At 37.2% G+C, this 20432-nt stretch overlaps 1 protein-coding gene across 23 annotated transcripts in view; it reads left to right on the forward strand.

Annotated features, from left to right (window-relative positions):
• CHN1 (chimerin 1) overlaps window positions 1-20432 on the forward strand; it is a 204949-nt gene that overhangs the window by 151659 nt on the left and 32858 nt on the right. For 20 of the 23 annotated variants that reach the window (XM_078327356.1, XM_078327360.1, XM_078327366.1 and 17 more), the window contains one exon: window positions 7766-7843. In XM_078327356.1, the coding sequence (XP_078183482.1) occupies window positions 7766-7843 (78 nt within the window). Of the gene's footprint in view, window positions 1-6930; window positions 7006-7765; window positions 7844-8316; window positions 8421-20432 lie in introns of those variants that run through there. The other 3 variants (XM_078327369.1, XM_078327368.1, XM_035304504.3) reach the window with 2 other exon arrangements.

Here is a 20432-nt window from a genome sequence, read left to right on the forward strand (position 1 = left end):
TGACATGGGTATATTGCACTCAGGTAGTGAACATGGTACCCAATAGGTAGTTTTTAGATGCATCCCACCCTTCCCCCTCAGTAGCTCACAGTATCTATTCTTCCCAAGTTCATGTCTGTGCTTGCTTAGCATTTAGCTCCTGCATGTAAATGAGAACATGCATTATTTAGTTTTCTGTTACTGCATTGATCTGTTTAGGATTATGACCTCCAGCTCTATCCATGTGGCTGCAAAGGACATGATTTCTTTTTTTTTTTTTAATGGCTGCATAGTATTCTATGGTGTGTATGTGCCATATTTTCTTAATCCAGTCCACCATTGATGGACACCTAGGTTGATTCCATCTCTTTGCTATTGTGAATAGTGTTGTGATGAACATGCAGTGCATGTGTCTTTTTGGTATAATGATCTATTTTTCTTTGGGTATATGCCTAGTAGTGGAATTGCTGGGTCGAATGATAGCTCTGTTTTAAATTATTTGGGAAATCCCCAAAGTGCTTTCCACAGTGGTCGGACTAATTTACATCTCACCAACATTGTATAAGTGTTCCCTTTTCTCCACAGCCTTACCAGCATCTGTTATTTTCTGATTTTTTTAATAATAACTATTCTGACTGGTGTGCAATAGTATCTCATGGTGGTTTCAGTTTGCATTTCTCTGATGATTAATGATGATGAGCATATTTACATATATTTGACAGCCATTATATGTCATCATCGTCTTCTTCCTCCTCCCCCTCTTCTTTTTCTTCGTCTTTTCTTTCTTCTTCTTCCTCCTCCTCCTCTTTCTCCTCCTCCTTCTCTTTCTTCTTCTTCCTTTTTAAGTTCTGCTCTTGTCGCCCAGGCTGCAGTGCAATGGCACGATCTCAGCTCACTGCAGCCTCCACCTCCTGGGTTCAAGTGATTCTCCTGCCTCATCCTCCCAAGTAGTTGGGATTATGGACACCTGCCACCATGCCAGCTTAATTTTTTTTGTATTTTTCTTAGAGATGGGGTTTCACCTGTTCGTCAGGCTTGTCTTGAACTCCTGACTTCAGGTAATCCACCCAGGCTGATCTCAGCCTTCCAAAGTGCTGGGATTACAGGTGTGAGTCACCGCACCCGGCGCATATCTTCTTTTGAGAAGTGTTTGTTCATATCCTTTGCCCATTTTTACTGGGGCTATTTGATTTTTGCTTGTTGATTTGTTTAAGTTTGTTATAGATTGTTACAGACTCTGGTTATTAGACCTTTGTCAGATGCATAGTTTGCAAATATTTTCTCCCATTCTGTAAACTATTTACTCTGTTGATAGTTTCTTTTGCTGTGCACAAACTTTTCAGTTTAATTAGGCCCACTTGTCAATTTTTGTTTGTGTTGCAATTGCTTTTGGGAATTACACAAAAATTCTTTCCCAAAGTTGATGTGTAGAAGGTTATTTCCTAGGTTCTTCTCTGGGATTTTTATAGTTTGAGGTCTTTAAATCTTTAATCCATGTTGAGTTAATTTTTCTGTATGATGAAAGGTAAAGGGTCCAATTTTTATTCTTCTGCATATGGCGAGCCAGTTATCCCAGCACCCTTTGTTGAATTCTTTTCCTGTTGCTTGTTTCTTAGGGAGTCCTTTCTCCATTGCTTGTTTTTCTTAGGCTTGTCAAAGATCAGATTGTTTAAGTGTAAGGCTTTATTTCTTGGTTTTCTGTTCTCTTCCATTGGTCTGTGTGTCTGTTTTTGTACCAGTACCTTGCTGTGTTGGTTACTATAGCCTTATAACTTAGTTTGAAGTCAGGTAATGTGATACCTCCACCTTTCTTCTTTTTGCTTAGGATTGCTTTGTCTAGCCAGGCTCTTTTTTGGTTTCATATGAATTTTAGAATATATTTTTCTAATTCTGTGAAGAATGGTGTTGATCATTTGATAGGAATAGTGTTGATTTATAAATTGCTTTGGGCTGTATGGCCATTTTTATGAATTGATTCTTCCAATCTCTGAGCATGGGATGTTTTTCCATTTATTTGTGTCATCTTTGATTTCTTTCAGCAATGTTTTGTAGTTCTCCTTGTAGAGATCTCTTACCTCCTTGGTTGGCTGTATCCCCAGGTATTTTATTTTCTTTATGGCTATTTTAAATGGGATTATATTTTTGTTACTGGGTTTGTTTTTTGTTTGTTTGATTGGTTGGGTTTTTTGTTTTTTTACAGAATCTCTCTCTGTTGCCCAAGCTGGAGTCCAGCGGTGCAATTTCAGGTCACTGCAACTGCTGCCTCTCAGGTTCAATTGATTCTCCTGCCTCAGCCTCTTGAGTAGCTGAGGTTTACAGGTACCCAACACCATGCACGGCTAATTTTTGAATTTTTTTTTTTTTTTTAGTGGAGACGGGTTTTCATCATGTTGGCCAGGCTGGTCTCAAACTCCTGACCTCAAGTGATCCTCCCGCCTCAGCCTTCCAAAGTGCTGGGATTACAGGTGTGAACCACTGTGCTCAGACAGGATTATGTTCTTCATTTGACTCTCAGCCTGGACATTATTGGTGTATAAAAATGCTACTGATTTTTGCACATTGATTTTGTAACCTGAAACCTTACTAAAATAGTTTATCAGTTCTGATGGCCTTCTGGCAGAATCTAATTTAAGGTTTCCTAAGCATAGAATAATCATATCATCAATGAAGAATAATAGTTTGACTTCTTTTTTTATTTGGATGCCTTTTATTTCTTTCTCTTGCCTGATTGCTCTGGCTAGGACCTCCTCCTTGCCATTTTTATAGTCCTCCTCTCTATATTGCAGATGGTATGGACAAAGGCAGAAACAGAGGACTGTAGAATCTACCCATTCCCCATCCCATTATCCAGGCCTCATTCACATAAACCTTCAGAATTGATATCTGTGTCAAGGATGGGTAGGATCACTGGATGCAATGGCTCATGCCTGTAATTCCAGCACTTTGGGAGGATGAGGCCAGTGAATCACTTGAGCCCAGGAGTTCCAGACCAGCCTGAGCAACATGGAGAAACTCCATCTCTACAAAAAAAAAAAAAAATACAAAAATTATCTGAGTATAGTGGCATGCACCTCTAGTCCCAGCTACTCGGGAAGCTGAGGTGGGAGGATAAGTGGAGCCCAGTAGGTTGAGGCTGCAATGAGCTGTGGTCACAACATTGCACTCCAGTTTGGGCAAAAGAGTAAGGCCTTGTCTCAAAAGAAAGGATGGGTAGGATCAGGTCTGACAACAGGTCAAAGATTCCCAGTGAAAATAACAAGCTAGATACTGGTGATGTTTATATCAAGAATGACCTTGTAGGGATGTACCCAACCAGTTTAGACTCCCACTCAGTTAAACCATTTTCTTCTGTTTTATAGAGCCAGCATATGAGAGGTGCTATATGCCTAATACCTTATATTTATATACTACTCTCATAAGGTAGCAGAAAGAGCTGTCAGGCTTTGAAGACAAAATATAGGGATTCTGAGCTCAGACCTCCACATCCTGACTGTGTGAAACTGAGCCCCAGTCATCTATAAAGTGACCATTATGCAACACACTTCCAGTACGGCTGTGGGACCAATAAATAGGACAGCCTTGGGAAGCATCAAGCAGTGTTCTTGGATCCTTAACAATACTTAGTGTCTCCTTTTCTTGCCACTTTCCATTTCCCTTCTAACCCTGCTTCCTCAGCTGGCATACATGTCATTATACGACTTTAAAAAAATAGGATTAAGGCCAGGCGCAGTGTGGCTCATGCCTGTAATCCCAGCACTTTGGGAGGCCAAGGTGGGCAGGCATGATGTCAGGAATTCGAGACCAGCCTGACCAACGTGGTGAAACCCCTTGTCTACTAAAAATACAAAAATTAGCCAGGCATGGTGGCGTGCACCTATAATCCCAGCTACTCAGGGAGCTGAGGCAAGAGAATCACTTGAACCCAAGAGGCGGAGGTTGCAGTGAGCCGAGATTGTGCTACTGCACTGCAGCCTGGGTGACAGAGCGAGACTCCATCTCAAAAAAGAAAAAATACAATTAGATCCAGAGTGTGGGTAATTGGGTAGGGACAAAACACAATGGGTGGGAAGGGCAGTGTTTCCAGGCATGCTTATGTGATACAGACCTAAAGCAGATGACAGACTCCTTGAGGGCAGGGACCTGTGTCTTATACTTACACTATATACTTAAAGCTAATATCAGGCTCAGCTACAGCTAATATTGAGCTAATACTGCTCATGATAGGATTAAAATGTAATCCTATCATTTATTGGGTACTTAGTGCCTGCAGATAGTCTTTGCATCTTTTGTATGTCATTTCTTTAAACTTCCCAGTAACCTGTGAGACCTGCATTATCCATATTATATAGATGAGGTAACCAAGGCACAAAGCAGAACTCCCAAGATCAGTAATCAAACTTCAGTTTCTCTGATTTCAAATCATATTCTTTATTATGCCACACTGCCCCCCAATAAAAATAGCTGCCTTCATTTGGTTTTATTTTTTAACCAAATATTTTTATTGTATAACCTGCTATGCTAGCTTCAAGGTTTGTAGAATTATATATAAAGTCTAATTCCAAATAGCTACACAGATAACTGATATGTGGTAGAATATGGTGGTCTTGAAGATTGTGAAGTTCACAAGTAGATGAGATCACTTCTGATTGGTGCAGATTATCAAAGTCATCATGTAGGAGGGGGTGTTTGAATTGAGCCTTGAAGTCTGCATTTCCTGCTACATGCTATACTTGAGATCATAGATCTTAGTTACTACATTTTTCTTACCATCCATTGATAATCACTGCTACTCTGTCTTACCATCTGTTGCTACTCCCCAAAATTGAAAGAAGGTAACAAAAGAAACCACCTTGAAGAGAATCAGAGAGAAGATTCCATGGTTTCCTCTCATTTTCTCATCTGGGTGGATATAACATAGTATTAAGAGCCCAACCCCACCACCTACTAGCTGTGCACCTTTGGGAAGTAAACTGTAGGCCTCAGCTATGTCAACTATAAAATTAAGACAGTTTACCCCTCAGAGGGTTTATCTGTGGATTCAATGGGATTCTATATATAAAAAGTGCTTAGTTGGGTGTCTGGAACACATGTACTCAACAACTAATAAGTGATAGCCATAATTAATAGAGTCTATATCTAAGTAGATGGATATCTACTAGATATAAGCATGAGTGATGCACATTTGTTTGGAATGTCAGACTATTGATTATATTGGTTCTGAATTATTAGAGTTAGCAATTTTTGTTATTTACAAGCTCTTCACCAAAATTAATGCAGAAGTGCAGTTGCTGCCATGTTGAAAGCATAATAGTGACCAAACCCATAGCCATTTGAGAGCAGCCAATGCTATTTTCATCTGAAGCTGTTGTCGGTAGCTGTACAAACTGCAGTTAATTCCAGTATTTCTTGACTAAATAGAACATTACTCAGGAAATACAGTACAGTCTGCAGAGTCTACAGTAGAGCTTACCTCTGAATGACAAAATACTTACTTTTACCCAGCTGTAAATTTTCTGGGTAACTATCATGAATATTTTTGTTCTTGGTTGAATTTTAGTAACTATAGCTGAAGAACAGGAATGATCTGTAAAATAGGATGTTGATCAAAATACTCAGGAAAAAGATACTACTTTGGTTACATGTGTTATTGTTTTCTTTAACTTAGTAATTTGATATTAAACATTGTTGAATAAAAAATTTTACTGTTAAACTTGCCTTTGGACACTCTTTTTCTGGTTCCTACTGAGAACTGGTTAAACTTCACTTTAGGCTGTACATGTCAAAGAGTCGGTTGGCCTTTATATTTTTAGTCATCATCTGACAAAGTAGGTCCACTCTGAAAAGCAATTTAGGCTAGAAAAGGAAACCCTTTCCATTGCATTTCTTTTTGCAGTGGGAGCATTTTATGTCTCATATTAAGTTATCTAAGTAAGTATACAAATTTGTGAAATTGAAACTCCTATGGATGTAAATATTAACTTTTCCCTTTTGTCAGACATAATTTTAGAAGAATAAAAGGAACTAAAGACTCAAGTAAACAAGAATAATTTAGGGATGTTTAGAAAATCATTTGTTATTTTCAATATATCTAGCATAGCTTAAGAACCACTTCATGCTCTAATTAAACTAGAATATCCACTGGGAACATAACCCCTGTAGATTATGAAATCTGAGATAAATTGTTTACACTACAAATATACTGAATCCATTTAAATACATAGAATTTTAGATGCTTTAAATACAGTGTAACATTGGCATTATAATTGGTCAAACTTAATTATTATAGCATGAGAAACAGATGAATGGAGGTAGTTAGGGAACCAAAATGGGAAATTTAAGTGTCCTGTAGCATCTTAGTGAAACAGTACAGGTACTGCTCCTAAATCAGGTATTGTGCTAAGTCTGTCACCTAGCCACCCTGTTTCTACACCAGCAAACAAAAAATATCTGAGTCCTATAAATAGTTACAACTGGGACCTGTGCAAATAAGGAATTTTTCCCAACTAGCTTCCACTGTGACCTCTGACCTTGAGCTCTCCGAATTAAAAAAAAAATGTTGAGACTAGAGAATTAAAATCGTGGTTTCTTCTATGTCAGTCTAGCCCATGACAAAACTATCATAATACAGAGACAAAACTGACCATGCCAAGCTGTTAGCAATGTGATATGCATGCTCCTTGTTCTGCATGAAAATAGTGTGATACCTTGCTTTTATTTTTCATCAAAAGACTTATCAGTTTTTTCTCATCTTTAATAAAATCGGGTTTTAGTTAACCTCAGTCCATAATGAGCAAAGGATACAGATTAGCCTTTCATAATTTACCTGGCAGTGGTGCATTATTTTTAAAACCTAATGCTGTATGTATGTTAATTTTCCTCTGCTTTTAATAGGTTAAAAAATCCGTTTTGCAATAACGCATGACTCACTCATTTCTCATTACCTTCCCACAGATTTCTTTTTTTTCTTTTTTTTGCCTTGAGCCAGCAAGAAACTCTTACATGAGAGGAGGGAGAAACAGAGAGACAGTGAGTTGAGGAATAAAGTACTTAAATACTGTTGCTTGATTTTCATTGGTTAGCTCCTTTCTTACCGTGGCCAGTCTAATGCAGCCTTCCTTGTCAAATCCCTTCCTTCCCCCACCTTCTCTGCCAGGGACTTCACGGGGTGTCTGTTGTTAGAAACTGATTGCAGGCAGTATGTAGGCATCTTTCATTCAGAATGGACATTAATATCTTGAATAGAGAAGAAAGCTTTTAGAAATGTATCATTTGTCAAAATTGCATGCCTTTTAAAAGAAAAGGATAAAGAGAGATGCTGAGCGTTTTGTATGTTAGCATCGACTGTTTTTATTTCTGTTCAGACTCAAGTTTTTGGAAGCTAGAATATAGATCCCTTTAAGAAAAAAAGGAAGAAAGAAGAATTTGCTGGTTAGTCGACCTCTGTTTAAGAAGTGCTTCATCCTCCTCCTCCTCCACCTCTCCGTGGTGTTTCTCTGCAGCTCTCTGTAGGTTAGGGTTCTGTGCTGCCTGGCAGAATGCTCATGTGTTAGCTGAATAGACTTCATCGACAGACATAGACCACTATAGGTTTTCTTTCCCTGTGAATTCCAAAATGCCATCCAAAGAGTCTTGGTCGGGGAGGAAAACTAATAGAGCTGCAGTTCACAAATCAAAACAAGAGGGCCGTCAGCAGGGTTTATTGATAGCAGCCTTGGGAATGAAACTGGGTTCTCCAAAGTCGTCTGTGACAATCTGGCAACCTCTGAAACTCTTTGCTTATTCGCAGTTGACATCACTTGTTAGAAGAGCAACTCTGAAAGAAAACGAGCAAATTCCAAAATATGAAAAGATTCACAATTTCAAGGTAAGAATATTTGCTTTTAGCTTTTTATAATTAAGAAATGCACATTACTTGAAATATATAATATTAAAGGAATATCTTCTTATGTCTTTTTTAAAACTAGGATGACTTGACTAAAATGTTCTTGCTATTTAAGGAATGAGATGTTTAAAGCCTGATTTTACTTAAGGAATAGCTGAATAAAGCTAATGGAAATCCAACCCCGTTTTTCTCTAATGCTGTTTTGATATTCTGTTTCATCAATGTGTACTCACTGGTAAAAGTCTTGACTGATATTTAAAAGGTCTCAGTTAATGATTTTTGGCATTGTTATTTGTGATACAAATGTGTCTAAATACCTCTGTTGGATATTTTATGAGAGGATAAGATCTCATCTCTGTTTCTGGTAAAAAGCTTTGGATATAAGAGGCATGTGCTATTGCATCTGGATTGAGCAGATGGTTTGCATTTCCCATAGTTTCTGTCTTTTCTCCCCTGTTAATGAATTGACCATGATGGAAGGAGGATGGCTACCATGGGACTGTTGATGCTGCTGACACTGGCAGCTTCTCTCCACTTTTTGAGTATTTGCTTTCACCATGTATGTGTGTGTATGTGTAGTTTTTAATTATTGTGTAATGTGGATTATCAGCTGTTCTTGAATTTTCTTTCAAGGTGATATGTGTATTGATTCAGGCTATATGTAGATCTTGCATGTATTTATAGCATGATATAAGGCCTTGAAGTTCTGTTCTTTGCAATCTAATTCAGAGATTAAACAACATGAGGTCGTGCATAAGGAGACCCAGTTACATTTAATAGGTAGATGCACTGACATTTCTGTAGTAAGTTCCCAGTAGTTAGACAACTTTATGATATGGTTCTTGAGGCATGAATATTCTTAGTTTAGACAAAAATATCATTAGGTTTTATTTTAGAAAAAGAATAAGTTGGTTTCAAAATGTGATAAAGCTGGAAATTGTGATCTTTCATTTATTTATTAATTTATTCAGCACCTATAATGTACCAGGCTCTGAACTAGATAATTTCATTCCACATTTGCAATTTATTCTGATTTTTAACACCACTCAAATGCTAAATACCAACTCCTTTAATATGCTCTGCATTTTCCATAGTAAGGAATAGGTTTCTGTGATCTTTAGATCATTTTGGGATAAAGGAGAAATTACTTGATAAAATTATGTTTCTTAAACATGTGGGCTACATAAAAATTGCTAATATTCTCAAATAAACTAAATAACATTTTCTCCTTCCTCTTTAAACATATTAAGGACCTTACCTTTCAGCCAATATCTTGATTTAAAAAGGAATAGCAGCAATTTAGTAGATTAAATACCTGACAGAAAACAGACATCATATGTGTATCTAGCCTTCACTACATCTTTCATTTAGGAACCTAAACAATACATGCAGACTTCTAGGCCTCAGTTTCTTCTTGCATGATATATAACCCGGCCTGACAGAATTTTTATCAGGAAAATGACCTCAAATAAATCCTTTTGCCAATATGAAGTTATGACAAAAGAAGTCATTTAGGTTAGTAATAAATAAGAAATTATGTGTACACTGTTTAGAAATGGCTGAGGTCTTAAATATATCTCCAAAGATGTACTTTGTGATTTGTTCAGCAAAACAGATTGACCTACTAAGAATGCTATTTGAGTGCTAAGTCAAGTTCATTATACATGCTTTTTATCAATTCAGTAATTTTCATAAACAAACTCTTTTTTCAGTTGTATCTTCCAGTTGTTTCTCGATTTTAACACATGACTTTAATGAATGAATTCTACACAGCCAGAAAGTGCTGACTCTGCGATCAATTGTCACTCCTACCTTGTATCTAAACTGCTTTAAAGATACTTGGGGTTTTTTTTTGTTGTTGTTTGTTTGTTTGTTTTTGCCTTAAAAAATAGAAAGCTTCTTCCTTCTCTGGAGCTGAAAAATAATGAAAACCAGCTTGGACTTTTTCTTAAAAAAGAGTATTTATGCTCAAGAAAGAGCTCATTTTAGACAGTGAGTTGCATTACATATTATTTAGAGTCGCTAATAAGGTCAGAAGTCTTAGAATTGACTCTTTTCATTTAAATTACTCTCTTATTTAAAAAATGTTTCTGTGGGATGGCATTATAAAAAATTAGAAAGAAGGGAGGAAAGTCATACTTGACTTTCAAGAACATCCCAAAGAGAATTCAGACTGTGGCAGGAGCAGTTAGTTCTCTCCCACTTAGAAGGTCATTGCTGTATGTACAGTTCAGAAATTTATGTGGGGAAAACCCATAGCATTTCCATGATGATGATCATTCATATGTCCTTGCCATTAACTATTTTTTTGTGGTAGTAAAAGTGTATTCTGTATAACCACGCGCCCACTCACCAAAGCCTTATTTCAATGTGGTTTTCTTTTTTGCTTCTTTAAACTGCCTTGTTATATAATACTGCTCTGTGGAGTCAAACAGCTGTCAAACCTTATTTTAGGAGGTGAAGCCAAGAATGCCTTCTACCTGTGGTGAAAGCAAGCACCAAGGTGAAAGCCAAACCAACCAACTGGACCTAACTTCAGCCTACAGACAGGGGTTTCTTTTTTGGGTTTAGGGGTTTTTTAGAATAAAACAGGAAGGCTTCCATTTTGCTGTGTTATGTAACTCTCTCTCTCTCTCTCTCTCTCTCTCTCTCTCTCTCTCTCTCTCTCTCTCTCTCTCTATTGTTACTTATAAGGATTTGAGAAAGCATCCGTCACAAGGATAGTTTTATCCCTTAGGGAGGTTATTTTACAGATAAATGCACCAAATCCTCTAAAAAACTATTAGTTTACACTATAAGTCATCTACATCAATTAGAATGAAAATAATTGTAACTGTCCCCTCGATCAACCTCTCATTTTAAGAACTACCTCATCGTAATTCCCCCCACCACCACACAGAGAGAGAGAGAGAGAGAGAGAGAGAACAAAACAACCTCTAACATTAAAAATAAAACTTAGGCACCCCTCCAGCAGTGATTGCACCCTACATTCTGAGGTTTTCTGGGTAAAATGATAAATAAGGCCCAGCCATGGCCCTCAAGACCTTGCTTATTATATGCACCACCTTGGGCAGATTGCTTGCTCTGTCTACATTGGAAAAACTGAGTTCGCAATACATGTAGATACATGGTAGCCACTATTTTTGTTACTACAAATTACCCCTAAGTGTTTTTTTTTTCTGAATCCATACTGACATTTATTTATACTTAAGGGTTCATCTGAATCCTCTTCTTCCTGCCCAGTTGCATAGATTATGATGTGACTGAAAATCTTAGCGTGATTGTGGGGGCTGTGCCTAGCTCTCAGGCAGAGTTAGATGTTACATAAGAATAGCTACATGTGGCTGGGTGCAGTCGCTCATGCCTGTAATCCCAGCACTTTGGGAGGCTGAGGCGGGTGGATCATGAGGTCAGGAGATCAAGAACATCTTGACCAACATGGTGAAACCCCGTCTCTACTAAAAATACAAAAATTAGCTGAGCATGGTGGCATGCGCCTGTAGTCCCAGCTACTCTGGAGGCTGAGGCAGGAGAATTGCTTGAACCTGGGAGGTGGAGGTTGCAGTGAGCTAAGTGCCACGGCACTCCAGCCTGGGGACTAGAGCGAAACTCTGTCTCAAAAAAAAAAAAAGATTAGCTACATTTTTAATGCACTACAGAATACAGTGAAATCCTCTGTATTTATTTTACTCTTTTCAAATTAAACTGTTAAATGTTTCCTTTGGTTTGTTGCTTAATTCAGATAGCTCTATATAATAAAATCAAGAGTAGATATAATATTATAATAACAGAAGCTAGCCTACTTAGGCAAATTAAGTAATTAAAAGAAAACATTAAGAATTATAGTGAGTAGATACTAAAAATATGAGTTTAATTTTTTTAAGGTGGTCTCGAATTAATTGTTGATTTTAGTTTCCGGTACTTGCATTCTGCATATAAATGAAAAATATGAGATATTAATAGACTTAATGTTGCCAAGATAACAGGCAAACAATGAATACTGAAATGTGAATTGATACTGTAATTAAAATAACACTGTAACATGAACCTTATAATAGCTAATTAAATTGCTGATTGAAGACCTACTAGGAAAAAGAGACAATATTGAACAAAGCAATTTTGGCCAACAGACTAGACGTTGTCCTGTTTGATGAGTGGAAGGGCGGCAGTGGCCGGCACTCCTGCTGAGGACAGTCTTTCCTTTCCTCCCAAGGACATGGGCAAATCCAAGCCCCCTTTGATCTTTCATTTGGTTCACATTTATAATAAAATAAATAGAAAATGAATGAACAAATAAAAATAACTTTAATATGAACTGTGAAGTTAACCACATGGTCTAAGGGTTTTCTTACAGCTCAAAATTCTTAGATTGAATTATAGTGAATTATGAAGTATTAAAGTGTTCCATTTTTTTATTTTAAAATCTTATTTAGGTTCCATATAGAGACAAATTTTCAATACATTGATTTGAAAGGGAACTAAAATTAACCATATATAAAAGAATATCTAAAACTGTTTATATTAACAGCAGTGAAATGTCATATTCAGAAACAGTGCCTATCACCTCTTTTGTATTATCCCCACCAACCTTCACACCACCACCTTGCCTCCCTCCTTTCCTCCCTCTATTCTTCCTTGCCCTTTCCCCATGTTTCGTAAAACGGCTGTAACTAGAAGATGCTCAAGAAGCATTTGATGAATGACTAAATAAATGAGTATACAGTGTGACATGAGGGGGACCTTTGGTGGTTACTTGAAAACCCGTTCTCATGACAGCAGGAAATTTATAGGACTAGAGAATTTAAATTGCTATACTTAAGAGAAACCCATGATACATTATTCTCACAGACCATGGCCTTTTATTCTCAAGATGTTTTGTAATGTCTTTATTCCCTATGTTCCAAATTTGGTATCTCTATTATACTGCCTCGCTGATGCAAATTACATAACAGTATGTTTTTAATCTCTTCCATTCAAACTTTCTACTGTATCATTTTTTTAATGTTTTAAATGAGGAAGACATCTTTTGGAAACACCTTCCTTTCCAGCCTCTTGTCCCTGAAAAGATTGGCTCTTTTAATATATGTATGAAAAGTTACTGTTGAACATACTGATTCAATTTTTTCAAAGAAAAAAAAATCCTTAACAGTGTTGAAACATCTTGCCCACAATATTCATTAACCTAAAACAAGATTCTCCAGGCTTTCCTAGCACACATGCGCTCCATTTACCCCTTGCTCTTCCCTCAAGTATTTATCAAACAACTTGTGTGCAGGCCACTCTGTTAGGCATGAGAGGAGACATAGTAATAAGTAATAGATAGTCCTTGACTGCTGGACATATGCAGACTGACTGAAAAGAAAGCAAATGTCAATATAATGGGAAAGATGAGGAGGACATAGGAAGTGTTTGGGACTAGGCACAGTGGCTCACACCTAGAATCCCTACACTTTGGGAGGCCGAGGCAGGAGGATCACTTGAACCCAGGAGTTTAAGACCAGCCTGGGCAACATAGAGAGACCTCGTCTCTATAGAAAATTTAAAACATTAGCTGGGTGTGGTATTGTCCACCTGTGGTCCCAGCTACTCAGAAGGCTGAGGTGAGAAGATCACATGAACCAGGAGATAGAGGTTGCAGTGAGCTGTGATCATACCACTGCCTGGGAGACAGAGCAAGATCTCATCTCAAAAAAAAAAAAAAAAAGGAATGACTTTATGCATAAACACTGGCAAAATACCTTTAGTTTTATGTGCCATATGTATATAATAATGCCATATTTTTAATGATTCTGTGTTTCATATACGAATATAAATGGTATCTCTGCCTAAAACAGAATGACAGTCACAAGTGAGTATGCAAAGTATAATTCAACAGAGGGTAGTTTAAACTTTGGGGAGAGATTTTTTTGTGTGTGTGATAAGAACATGTCACAGGAGATCTCCCCTCTTAAATATTTAAGTAAGGCCAGGTGCAGTGGCTCATGCCTATAATCCCAGCACTTTGAGAGGCTGAGATGGGCAGATCACTTGAGCCTAGGCAACATGGCAAAACTGTCTCTATAAAAAGTACAAAAATTAGCTGGCCATGGTGGCACATGCCTGTGGTCCTAGCTACTCAAGAGGCTGAGATAGGAGGTCGAGGCTGCTGTGAGCTGTGATTGCACCACTGAATACAGCCTGGATGATAGAGCAAGACCCTGTGTCAAAACAAGCGAACAAACAAACTTTAACTGTGCAATACAGTATTATTGTTAAGACATAGTGTTGCCCACTCACAAGCTTCTAGCAGTTACTCATCTATTATAAGGGAAACTTTATATGCATTGAACAGCAGCTCCCCATTTCTCCCTCCTCCATCCCAGCAATCACTCTCCGTTCTGAGTTTGATTATTATAGATACCTCATATAAGTGGAATCATGCAATATTTGTCCTTCTGTGACTGACTTATTTCACTTAACATCATGTCCTCCAGGTTTATCCCATGGTGTCCTATATCGAGGATCTTCTTTATTAAGGCTGAATAAATATTCCATTGTACATAAATACCATACTTTCTTTAAGGTATATATATACACACACACAATTTGTAAGTCACCTCTTACAGTTAATAACAATGTATTCTTGAAAATCTCTCTGAGAGTAGATATCGTGTTCTCACCACGAAAAACAATGAGTATGCAAGGTAATGCATACATTAATTAGCTCAATTTAGCCATTTCACAATGTACATGTATTTCAAAACATCATATTGTACACAATAAATACAATTTTTGTCAATTAAAAATGAAATAATTTTTTAAAGTCACCTCTTCCAAAATTCTTTTTAATTTTTTTTTGAGACAGAGTCTCACTCTGTTGCCCAGGCTGGAGTACAGTGGCATGATCTTATCTCACTGCAACCCCTGCCTCCTGGGTTCAAGTGCTCCCATAATCCCACTCCAGCCTCCCAAGTAACTGGGATTACAGACACGTGCCACCACACCTACACCATGTTTTTGTGTTTTTAGTAAAGATGGAGTTTCACCATGTTGGTCAAGCTGGTCTTGAACTCCTGACCTTAGGTAATCTGCCTGCCTTGGCCTCCCAAAGTGCTAGGATTACAGGCGTGAGCCACTGCACCCTCAAGGGTTGGTTTTTCCCCCATCTGAGACACGTTGGTACTATAAAGCCCCTTTTCATAGTCTCTTCTATCTTATATTCACTCAGACCTTCCAGATTTAACTGAGGATTGAGTCTGAATTCATTTGCTTATTTTGTAAGTTAATAGGAGAAATACCATATGTAATATTTCACGTCTCTATGTTTCAAACCTTCTTTAACTGACAAATTATACTATCACACTTCATCTTTTTTGTGACCCACTATGTCACCATTCCCTAGAGGACAGAATTATTAAGAGTGAAGCTTACCGTGACTGTTAGTAGAATGGTCAAAGCATGTGCCTAAAGAGTACATACATGTCTTATCATCTTGCCTCAGTTACTGTCTATTGTCAAGGACTCTATATCTCAGCAAACTTAGTATCATTAGTCGGTGTTCATCATTTGTTATGTAACAGTACATGACACAAAAATATCGTTGCCTTCATCAGAGAGCCCAAGGGTAGAGAGCAGAAAAAGAAACGTGCATATATAACAAAGAAACTGGAATATAGGTTAAAAAATAAGAGAAAATATGACAAGCAATGGTTTTTCTTTATAAATATTTTTGCCACACAAGAACTGTTGGTAGCTGAAAATCACTATAAATTATTTTTTTTTATGAGAAACATACTAATCGATTTTTTTTCAGGTTTTCTAATTCCTTGTCTTAAATTATCTTGAGATTCTTCTGGTTACAAAATAGGAAAACTGTAAAGGAAAAGGCAGTAGCCCAGCAGTTGAAGAACCACTGTGTCATCAGCTGCTTATTTTCTATGTTTTTATGTTCTTTGGGGAGCAAAAATAGAACTAGCGTGTTTTGTAAGGTATTATCCAGACTTAAAAATTAAAAGAACACATCTATTTTTAGGTTGTGGTTGTCAGAGGCTTGTTGTCACATTAGGTGATATCCTCTAGTCTTTTGTATTAGAGGTGACGTTTTAGCTCTCCATGTGGATGGATTTGTCCAAATCAGGCCTAAAATATTATACTCCCTCTCTCTCTTTTTAGAACTGCCTTTGTTTGGAACTTCACCTCTTGCATGTGACACAACCCTGATCTCTTCTTGTCCTCTACCTGGCACACATGCCCTTGTTCTTAAAGAAAAGTCCATCTCTAGGAGGCATGATAGTTTGCTTTGACGGTTGCTGTTACAGCTCATTACTCCACAATTGTATTACTTCAGTGTGTTTTTCTTAATCTATTTAGAAACCATGAACACATTTACTATTTGATGGAGCAGTTGAGAGACTTTTATTGTTAAGTGTCAGAAAACCCAGCCCACACTGGACTAAGAAAAAAGGGAATTTGTTGTGTCACATAGTAGAAAAAGTCTAGCGTTAGTTGAAGATATCCTTTGACTTGGGGGCTTAAAATGCTACCAGAACCCTGTCTCCCAGCTCTTTCTTCATTTTTAGGCTCCCTCTGGTGACAAGATGACTGTCAAAGTCTCCAACTCTGTATCCTCCCAGATTCTAGTCAGCCTCAAGGACAGGCTGTTGGAACAAAGGTTCTGGGCCTTGCAGTCACTGACCAATTATATCTATGCCCATCTCTACACCAGTAGCTCCAGTCAGGAGAAGGGAATGTACTGGCTTAGATCCAGGTCTTCCCTGGAGCTAGGGAAGGGGATTGGGAGCTTTTATGCAAAAATAAGAAACTTATTCTGTGTGCTTAAAAATAAGCAGTGCCCTCTACAAGCGTAAATGTCAACTGAAATCACCCATTGCAAGATCTTAGTGAACAGCCTACTGAATACGACAGTGTGGATGTAACACTTTCCTGGGTGAGATGTGTTCATGGAACATGGATGACAGAAGAATCCTGAAGCAGTTCAGTCTGAATAAAGGTTCTCCAAAACTTATTTTACATGTGTAGAAACTGAAGCCTAGTGAAGTCACTGGTTGACACTCACATGTACAAATCAGTAGAACCAAGAATATAAACTAACTTTCTACTTTCAGTCATGATGGAAGGACTAGATTTACCTTCCCATCTTAAATAACTAGCAAACCAGAAAAAGTATATAAAACCACAGCCAGACATTAATCAATAGGTAGTATAAATGGTGATAACTGAAAGAAGGAACACAAACAACATGATGATTCTTAAGATCACTCTTACTGCTTGGAGGCAGTTTCTAGGCCACAGCACAAGCAGAGTCTTGTGTCTACCCCAGTGTCTACCCCAGTTAAGGACAAAGAGATTTGGGCAGGGTTGGGAGGAGGTACAAAGCAGCTTAAATGTGTGGGGCACAGAGTGCCTGAGGAGACAGCTGCACAGGAAAAGCATTCTGGAGGTCTGCAGAAGAGCATTCTTGAATCTTTTGCTGAGGCCTTATCTGCATATATGTGGGAAGAAACTATTGGGAAACCACCAGAAAGAAATAGGGTAAACAATGGCTGAAACTCACTGAAGGCTGAGAGAGAATCATTCTGCCCTATAGTAGAAACAGAAAGAAGTCACAACACATGAAGCATTGGTGAAGACTCTTCAAGAGGGTATCATGTTAGTAGAGTGACAAAAATTAACAGTAGCTTAAAGGCTGTGTAGTGAGAAAAGAAATGGAAGCTGTTTTTAAAAATCCAAATTGAATCTCTAGAGATGAAAAGTATGCCTGAAATGAAAAATACACTGGATTATATTAACAGCAGATTAGACACCACAGAAGAAAAGATTAGCCAACCAGAAAATAAAATAATAGAATATATCTAAGATGAAGAACAGAGAATTAAAAAAACAATGAACACAACATTAGTAAACAGTGGGACAAAAGCAAGTAGTCTTAATGTAAGTGTGATTTGGGTCACGGAATGAACAGTGATGGGAAACCAGGCGACAGAGCAATTAATTATACAATTTAAAGCTATAATGACCAAAAATTATATAAATTTGATGAAAAGTTACAGATTCAAAAGTGCAGTGAACACTAAACAAGAAAAAAATATGGTGAAAGCAACATCAAGGCACATCATAAATTGCTGCAAGCCAATGTGAAGGAGAAAATTGTAAAAGCAGCCAGAGAGAGTGAGAAAATTTAGGGAAAGAACAGTTTTCACCCTAAAGTGATACTGATGGCCCCTGGTTTACAGTGGCTCATGATTTTTGACCTTATGATGTGGAAGCAATATTCATTCAGTACAGTCCTGGATTTAGGTTTGGGTTACATCTGTATAAATTCATCATAAATTGAAAATATCACAAGTAGAAACCCCACTCTCAACTTATGGTATTTTCAATTTATGGTGGGTTTATTGACATGTAACCCCATCATAAGTCAAGTAGAATCCATACTTTGCCTCAGTCTAAGAAGTGAGGTTGTTCATCCCTCACATAATGTATAGAGGATGTCTGTAGGATCTAGAAATTATACCTATGGTTGGTTTCTCTTAGATTTTATTTTCACATTTTAGCTTCATAATGTGTTTATAGTTTATGGTTTTATAGAATCTTAAATGTGCATATGCACACTCAAGAATACAATGCACATTTCTACTGTCTTCTTTGTTAATATCTTTTAGGATTATTTTAGTGTAGGATAAATATGTCAATTTAAAGGAAACAAATTCTTTTCCTTTTTCACTGGTACTCACACCTTACAAAGTTTTTTAAAAAGCATTTAGGGGATGCACATCACATAAAAATGAAGAAAGAATGGCAGTAAAATTCTCATCAAAAATATGCAAGACAATGGAGTGACATCTTCAAAGAACTGAAGGAAAAGAAACCTGTTAACCTAGAATTCTATATCAAGCAAATATATTTTTCAGAGATGAAAAGAAAAACTTATTTTTGAAAGAAACAACAGCTGAGTAAATTTATCACCAGGAGACTATTACTACAAGAATATTACAGTAAGTTTTTCAGTCAAAAGGAAAATGACACCAGGTGGAAATTTAGAACTACACAAAGGAATAAAGAACACTAGAAATAGTAAGTATAGGTAACTTTAAAAGATATCTTTCCTGACTTAGTATGTTTAAAAGATCATTTACTTTTTAAAGCAAAAATGGTAATGTATTATGTAGTTTCTGCAAGCAAAATGTATAACAATAACAGAGTTAGAGGATGGGGGAAGTGGAAGCATACTTCATGTGTAAGATTCTTGTGCTATAAATGAAGTGATAATATTATTTGAAGGTTAGACTGTAAATTAAAGGAGTATATTGTAGACTGGGCATGGTGGTTCACACCTGTAGTTCTAGCACTCTGGAAGGCTGAGGTAGGAGGACTGTTTGAGTTCTGGAGTTCGAGACTAGCCTGAGCAACATGTCAAGACTCCATCTCTATTTAGAAAAGAAAAGAGAAAGAGAAAAAAATTAACTGGGTGGTGGCACATACCTGTGGTTCCAGCCGCATAGGAGGCTGAGGTGGGAGGATCACTTGAGCCCAGGAGTGTAAGGCTGCAGTGAGCTATGGTTGTGCCACTGCACTTCAACCTGAATGATAGAGTGAGACTCTATCCAAAAAAAAAAAAAAAGATGTATATGTTCTAGACCTTAGAACAAAACTGAAACTGATATAAACTAACAGTGGAGACAAATGGAATCATAAGAAATAGGCAGTTAATTCACAGTATGTAACAGAAAAAAAAGGAATAAAGGACAAATGGATGCATAGAAAACATGTTGATAGTTACATTAAATGAAAATAATCCAAACACACCATTAAAAGGCAGAGATTGTAAGATTGGATAAAAAAGCAAGATCCAATGATATGCTGTATACAGGAAACCCACATTAAATATAAAGGGTACAGAGAAGTAAAAGAAAAAGATATACCATGTAGACAGTAATTCAAAGAAAATTGGAGTGACTGTACTTTTTTAAACATAATTTTTAGAACAAGGAATATTACTGGGAATGAAGGTAAAATTCATCAAGAAGATATAACAGTTTAAAATTTTTATGTACCTAATAGGTGCAAAATACATAAAGCAACAGGCTGAGCTCAGGGTGAAATAGACAGATTCACAGTTATAATTGGAGATTTCAAGCCTTCTCTCTCAGTGATAGAATATACAGAAAATTAGTAATAATATAGAAGACTTGAACAACAGTATGAACCAATTTGACCTAATATTTACAGAGTACTCCACTCACCAACAGCAGGATACACATACTTTTCAAGTGAACGTGGAAGATTCACCAAGATACACAATATTCTGGACCATAAAACAAATATAGTCATGTATCATATAACTGTTTCAGTTAACAGCTGACCACAGGTATGACAGTGGTCCCATAAGATTATAATACCATATTTTTACCCTGTCTTTTCTGTGTTTAGTTTAGATACACAAATACCATTGTGTTAGAGTGGCATACAGTATTCAGTACAATAACATGCTGTACAGGTTTGCAGCCTAGGAGTAATACGCTAGACCATTTAGCCTAGGTACATAGTAGGTTATACCATCTAGATTTTGTGT

This window comes from Callithrix jacchus, chromosome 6 (assembly GCF_049354715.1).
Source record: "Callithrix jacchus isolate 240 chromosome 6, calJac240_pri, whole genome shotgun sequence".
Lineage (NCBI taxonomy): Eukaryota > Metazoa > Chordata > Mammalia > Primates > Cebidae > Callithrix > Callithrix jacchus.